This window comes from Chinchilla lanigera, unplaced genomic scaffold, assembly GCF_000276665.1.
Source record: "Chinchilla lanigera isolate Chin_1 unplaced genomic scaffold, ChiLan1.0 scaffold00074, whole genome shotgun sequence".
Taxonomy (NCBI): domain Eukaryota; kingdom Metazoa; phylum Chordata; class Mammalia; order Rodentia; family Chinchillidae; genus Chinchilla; species Chinchilla lanigera.
The window spans coordinates 151,652-158,967 of NW_004955475.1; the positions used below are offsets into that span (position 1 = coordinate 151,652).

At 48.1% G+C, this 7,316-nt stretch overlaps 1 protein-coding gene across 2 annotated transcripts in view; it reads left to right on the forward strand.

Annotated features, from left to right (window-relative positions):
• Gpr173 (G protein-coupled receptor 173) overlaps window positions 1-7,019 on the forward strand; it is a 21,432-nt gene extending 14,413 nt beyond the window's left edge. For both annotated transcript variants that reach the window (XM_013502799.1, XM_005401475.2), the window contains one exon: window positions 4,018-7,019. In XM_013502799.1, the coding sequence (XP_013358253.1) occupies window positions 4,115-5,236 (1,122 nt within the window). In that variant the 5' untranslated portion in view covers window positions 4,018-4,114 and the 3' untranslated portion in view covers window positions 5,237-7,019. The remainder of the gene's footprint in view (window positions 1-4,017) is intronic.
• Window positions 7,020-7,316: the final 297 nt, after the last annotated feature.

Below are 7,316 nucleotides of genomic sequence, written 5' to 3' on the forward strand. Positions count from 1 at the left end.
AAAAAAAAAAAAAAAAAAAAAGAAAGAAAGAAAAAAGAAAGAGAAAATCCATATAGTATTTCATACAATATCCATGTTATATTAACTATGATATAAATCAGAAATAAAAGAAGTGATTTATAAAAAAATAATTTATATTTAAATATGTGAATGCTTGAGTGTGGCACTCTCCAGAATATTTAAAAAAGTAATTAGAGGCTTGTAAGGCCTTATAATAGATATGGATTTAGCAGAAGGGGGAAATCAGACACAGAAAGTGCAGGAAAATGGCAGGCAGAGGTTTCGGGATAAGATTTTACAAAATAGTGAATGACTCCATGGAAAGTGCACTGAACACCAAAGTCCAGTCCCTTTGACTTACATAACAGCCACATTCCTGAATAATTGAGGAGAAAAACTGGTATTTATCTGTGAAACAGAGTTAGATTCTAGGTTCAGTTAATTTTAAGCTCAAAGTCCTAGGGGATGTGGGACATCTGTTAGTGGTGTGGGACTGCCCCTCACATCACTGGGTGGTCAGCATCTCACTCTGGAAACCTAAATGTTTGGGCATCCTACGCCCCAACCTTGTGGCAATCAAAAATGTTCCTACAAATTTCCAAAATATCTCCTAGGGAGTAGCAATGCCTTTATTGAGGACAAAGTGCTAGAACTTCAGCAGGGTACATTGCGCACCTATGTGAAGAGGCAGAGTGTAAAATCTCCCTCCGCCTTCCTCTGTGTGTGTGTGTGTGTGTGTGTGTGTGTGTGTGTACATGCGCCCGCGTGCACGCTCCCTATGTGTGAGCGAATTGATCACTAGTCTCCATAGCAGTAGAATATCTGTGGGAGTCTGTGAGTGTGCAGGTGTGCACACAAGGGCATGAGCACTGTCAGGTGTGTTCTGTCCATGTGTACCCATCCTTAGCCTGACCTGGGCCCTGGCTGTGGCCGCCAGTCTGTGCTTAGGAGCACAGACACATGCAGTCTCCCTAGTGTTCCCGGCAACACCATGGCTCTGCTCATTTGATGCTATCATTTGAGGAGGTTATTTTGCTGTTTGTGGGTTTTTGTTAGCTTTTGTTTTCATTGAGACTCTGGGCTACACATTATTCACCTTCTCCATCTCAGTGTGTCTCTGTCTCCCTCTCTATCTCCATTTTTGTTTCTATCTCTGCCTCCGTCTTGCTCCAGCTCCCTCTCTCTGCCTCTCACTCCCCAGCATCAGTCCCTCCCAGTCTTCTAGATCTTTCTAGTCTGAGTGTGTTTGTGTATATGAGCAATTCTCAGCCTTCTCAAACCCAATGTGCTTTTTAAACATATTTATAACACCTCTTTACTATCTGGAAATGGAGTTCCCCGTCCCTTTTTCTATCTTTTTCCTTGTATCTTTGTCTCTGTTCCTTTCCTTTCTCTGTTGTGCTATTTCTATGTGAGTCTTTTTTCTCACTCTTCCTCCACTTTTTGTCTCTATTTCTATCTTTTTCTCTCTTCTCTCTCTCTCTCTTTCTCTCTCTCTCTCACACACACACACACACACACACAATCACGTGCTTCTTTCCTTCTGTCATTTTCTGCGTGTCTCTCTGACTTTATCTTACATTCAGTCTATTTCTATCCCTTTCCCCTTGCTTCCACTTGAAGCTAAATAGTGCGTACATGGGTGTGTGTGTATGTGTATCCACATTTATACATATACCACTGAGAGCTGAAGATGCCACCATGTTCTGAGGAGCTGAAAGGGGAGCCCTCAGTCCTGTTTCTCTCCTGCCTAGGACCTTCTCAAGGACAGGTTACTAGCTCTTAGACTTCACAGTATCATCAGTTCCAAGTGACTGTGCAAGCCAGATTGGATCAGACTGCAAAACAGTACAGAGGGGACCCCTTTGATGGGAACAAAAAGGGCACAAAGACATGTACTCAAGCTCCAGCCCAGACCAGCCCTACCCTCCACAATAATCCTAAGCATCTCCAGCTGCTGCCCAGGTAGCCTGCCTGCCTTCCTTCTGGGACCTGCATTATCACATTATCACATCCCCACACTTCCAGCCTGCACACACCAAGCAGTCTATTTCCCCCGAGCTTTACTGCGCTGCTCTTACTGCATGCCAGTCACACTCCCCAGGCCTCTTTTTCAACATAGTCTGCTTGGATATCTCCAGGGAGCCCTCGTCACCTACCAGTGCATTTAGTCCTTCTGTATTAACTTGGGATCTTTTCCCTGAGAGCCTACCATCTGCTCTGTCCTGCTCTTTTAGAGCAAAGTGAGTGAGTCTACAATCCTAGCCCTTGTGGAGCATTCTTTCTGATAACACAAGGCAGGCAAGAATACCAGTTTTTTGTTTTTGTTTTGTTTTTTCCGGTACTGGGAATTGAACTCATGACCTCACGCTTGCCAGGCAGGCGCTGTGCCGCTGAGCTAAATCTCCAGCCCAAGAATACCAGTTTTTAAAGTAAATCATATGGTGTGTTAAAAGAGAGAAAAATCTAGGGAGAAAAATGAGGGAAAGGGGTATGGAATTGCTATGACTTATCTCCTAACTATTGCAGGAGCCTCCTAATAGTCCCTCCACTTCTACCTTTGCCCTGTATGACCTGTTTTCACAGGAGCAAGTGGAATCTTGTTCAGTTTTAAATCATATAATGCCTTGCCTCTGCTCAGAACCCTCCCAAGACTCCCATCTCACTCCAAGTCAAAGTCTTTGCCGTGGCCTTCGTGATCTGTCCTTGCCATTTTTCTGGCCTCAACTCTCAGCACTTGCTATGTGAGTCTTTGCTCACTCTGCTTGCTCCTTGTGGCCTCCTTGCGCTTCCCCAAATGTGCCATGCGTAATCCCACCTAAGGGCTTTTGCTCCAGCTGTTTCCCCTGCCTGGACTTCCCTTCCCCCAAATAGCCACATGACTCACTCCTTCACCTCCTCAGGTTTTTGGTCAGATAATAATTCTCCATGAAGCCTTCCTTATCCAGTGCAGTGAAAACTGCAGCACCTTCCCCACACCCAGCACCTCCTATCCCCCTTCCCTCCTTTATGTTTATTCTAAGAACTTGTCATCATCTGACATACTAACTTCACCCATGTCTCTTTTTATTGTGTAGAATGTCAGCTTCACAAAGGCAGGGATCTTTAGCTATCTGCCTCACAGCTGGATTCTCAGTGCCTAGAACAATACCTCACACATGGTGGATGCTCACTCAATTATCTTTTTCAGTGAATGAACGAGCAATACAAGCATACACATCTTTATATTCACACATACTCCTTACTTCACCCAAAATAAAAACCAACATCTTCATCATGGTCCACAGCCCTGCACAACCTGCCTCTGGACACTTCTGACCTCACCTTCCACTGGCTCTTTTGCTCATGCCATTCCAGTGACACTAGTTTTCTCACTGTTCCTTGAACACGGGGAGCACATTCCTAATCATGAATTTTAAAAAGCCATTCACAGAGTGGCTGCCACAATTTGGGTACATTACACATAGGATTGGTGCTGTTTTGCGAAACTTTTGGTTGAGGTGTGTGCATGCATATGTGTACTGAGTTGTGATGTAAAATGTCTTTGGGATTTGCAAAGGGGTAGAAGAGCTGCAGCAACTTCCCCACCCCACATAACTCACCAATTGAGGAAATAGGTAACCGAAAACATCCAGAGAGATGAAGCGTCCCCACCCAGCAAGGAGGGAGTAGGACGAACAGTGGACCAGGCTCATGGACACACTAACCCTACCCTTTCTATTTCTTCCTCACTTTTCTTTCCATTGGTTTCTCATTCTCTCTCCCTCTCCCTCTCCCTCTCCCTCTCCCTTTCTCTCTCTCTCTCTCTCTTTCTCTCTCTCTCCTCTCTTATTACTCTTTTTCATCCTGTCCATTTGTGTCATTATCTGTCCATTTACATCTTTGCTGCCATTTTTGTCTCTCTTTCCCACTTTGTCTCTGCGTGTCTGTGTTTATTTTTCTCTCTTTGTCTCTCTCTCCTGCCCTCATCTCTCTGTCTCTCTGTGTCTGTGTTTTCCCCCTTGTCTACATTTGCAGGTACAGCCCAGCAGGACAACTGATGGAGTCCCTCAGGACCCATCGAGTACCAGACTGGCTCACCCTGTAGGGTTGGGAGTAGCCCTTGCCCCTCAGTATGGCCAACACCACCGGAGAGCCAGAGGAGGTGAGCGGCGCATTGTCCCCACCGTCAGCATCAGCTTACGTGAAGCTGGTGCTGTTGGGACTGATCATGTGTGTGAGCCTGGGGGGCAACGCCATCTTGTCCCTGCTAGTGCTCAAAGAGCGTGCCCTGCACAAAGCTCCTTACTACTTTTTGCTGGACCTGTGCCTAGCTGATGGCATACGCTCTGCCGTCTGCTTCCCCTTTGTGCTGGCTTCTGTGCGCCACGGCTCCTCATGGACATTCAGTGCACTCAGCTGTAAGATTGTGGCCTTTATGGCCGTGCTCTTTTGCTTCCATGCAGCCTTCATGCTGTTCTGCATCAGCGTCACCCGCTACATGGCCATCGCACACCACCGCTTCTACACCAAGCGCATGACACTCTGGACATGCGCAGCTGTTATCTGCATGGCCTGGACCCTGTCTGTGGCCATGGCCTTCCCACCTGTGTTTGATGTGGGCACCTACAAGTTTATCCGAGAGGAGGACCAGTGCATCTTTGAGCATCGATACTTCAAGGCCAATGACACTCTGGGCTTCATGCTTATGTTGGCTGTGCTCATGGCAGCCACACATGCTGTCTATGGCAAGCTGCTCCTCTTTGAGTACCGTCACCGCAAGATGAAGCCAGTGCAGATGGTGCCAGCCATCAGCCAGAACTGGACATTCCATGGTCCTGGGGCCACTGGCCAGGCTGCTGCCAACTGGATCGCTGGCTTTGGCCGCGGGCCCATGCCACCAACCCTGCTGGGTATCCGGCAGAATGGGCACACGGCCAGCCGGAGGCTGCTGGGCATGGACGAGGTCAAAGGTGAAAAGCAGCTGGGACGCATGTTCTACGCGATCACACTGCTCTTCCTGCTCCTCTGGTCACCCTACATCGTGGCCTGTTACTGGCGAGTGTTTGTGAAAGCCTGTGCCGTGCCCCACCGCTACCTGGCCACTGCTGTTTGGATGAGCTTCGCCCAGGCTGCTGTCAACCCAATCGTCTGCTTTCTAATCAACAAGGACCTCAAGAAGTGCCTGAGGACTCATGCCCCCTGCTGGGGCACAGGAGGTGCCCCAGCTCCCAGAGAACCCTATTGTGTCATGTGAAGCAGGCAGATAAGCAGACATGCAGGGAAATGGTCATGACTACAATGATGGGGCCAACAGCAAGGGAATGGTGGGGCCCCATACAGGAGCCTGCTTTTCTGAGCTCCAGCCTCCGCCTTCAAACCAACTGTAATCTAGGCACCTTTGCCAACACCTTTCTAGGGTAGGGGACTGGATAGAAAACTGGGAAAGGGGCATTTCTAGTTTTGTGGGGCCTGTCTCCGCAGCCTCCTTCTCCGCTTCTCCACTCTCATATTCTCACTCACTCCCTTCCCCTCCCCTTTCTCCCGTCCTTCCCCTTCTCTCAAATGACAATTCAGAAAAAGAAAACAAAACTCAAAATGCAGGTTTTTCTACTAACAGCTGAGGAGACAGGCTTTCTTGCTTTATCTATCTCTCCTTCTCAGATTGCCCAGAAGGAGGAAGTTTGTCCTGTAAAATAGATTGCCCAGAGCTCTTATTGCTCCTTCTGCTCCCAGGCATCTTCCCTTCCCAAGTCTTTTAGCAAGGCCTGGATGTTTAGGAATAAATTGATCCAAGGCTGATGACAACAGGGACCAAAGGGAACTGGGTCCACAGGGAGCAAGGATGTTTAATCGCTGTGTCGTGTGCAGTGTTGTTTTGGGCTAAGCCTGATCCCGAGCCCAGTCGTCTCTCCCTCCTCACCATGTCCAGACCGTCCAAGTGTTTCTTGAGGATCTGCTTGAGAAGCCCAGAGGGTAGGGAGAAGGGCCCCCAGTATGGGCCCAGGCTAGGTGAAGAGCAGGATGTGAGCTGAACTGTTTGAGCTAAAGAGACCAAGCTTGGCTGCATTCTCTCACACTGCGTCCTTAACCCCCAGCCTCTATCTCTCCTTGAGGATGGAAATCCATTCCAGTCCTACTAGGGCTGATATGGGAGTCCCACAGGCAGGAGATACCCTGAAAGGAAGTATAAGGAGGAATCTGAACTCCCCAGAGCAGCTGAGCCCCAGAGCATGAGTTCAGAGCTGAATTCAACCCCAGAATTGTCTCCTGGGTTTGCACTAATCTTCTGAAGATGAAAACTCTTTTAGGGCCTTGACAACTGATCATAGTACAAACTGCAGGGCACTATGGACTTGAGTCCATTCCTATCTGACCTCTTTTTTTCCCCCACAAAACTTGGGGGCCTCAAGTCCTTCCATGGTCACCTGTAGACTCCTGGATCCTCAATCCCAAACACCCTTCCTCCAAACTTATCTACACTCAAAGTTAATCAGATTGCAGCCAGATTCCCCAGGTGAAAGGTCTCAAGCCTCCTTCCAAGGGGGCGGAATCCACTGTGGTCTTACTTGAAGGCCAGTTCTGTGGATTGGTGAGCCAAGCTGGCACTCCTTTGCCTAGATTTGCCCAGGCTCTCTGTCCCCTTCTTGTTTCCTCTGGGGACAGAGACCTATCTGTACTTATCTGCACCCCCTTTTTCCCTTCCTTCTAGAAGACCTTGTCCTAAAATCCTTCCCTACTGCAAGACAGCCCCTGAACTGGGGAAGCCTTGACCCAAAGGGATTGAGGGCACTCTAGGCAGGAGAGAATTAAGGAGCCTGGCTGTGGAGTGACCCTGGAAAGGCAGGCCAGAGTGGCTGAGAGGCTGGGGTGGGGGCCCTGTTCTCTCAGTGATAGTGATGGGGGTGCCTTTCCAAGGGGGTGGGGTGGGAAGACCAAGGGGTGGGGGGTAAATAGGGTACACTCAGGAGGGTTTTCCTCCATTTCTTTTTTCTAACTGCCTGGAATCATCAATGGATTTTGTAAATGGAAAAACTAAAATGAACAATGCTATACTGGATGTTTTCTTTTTCTGACTGTGTGTGTATGCGTGTATGTGCACGTGCTCATCTGTGTGTCCTGTGTATGTGACATTATGTGGGAAAGTATGATTGAGTGAGATAGTACGTGTCTGTGTGACTGTGTGGTGAGAATCCTTAAGGAAAACTTATCTGGTGCATACATATAAGCAAATGCCTGTAGGTGGAGATTTATAGCTTGCAAACACACACACATCTTGTTGAGAGGAGACAAACTACAGTACGTGCTGGTACAGGCAGTAAGGTATTCAGGAGATA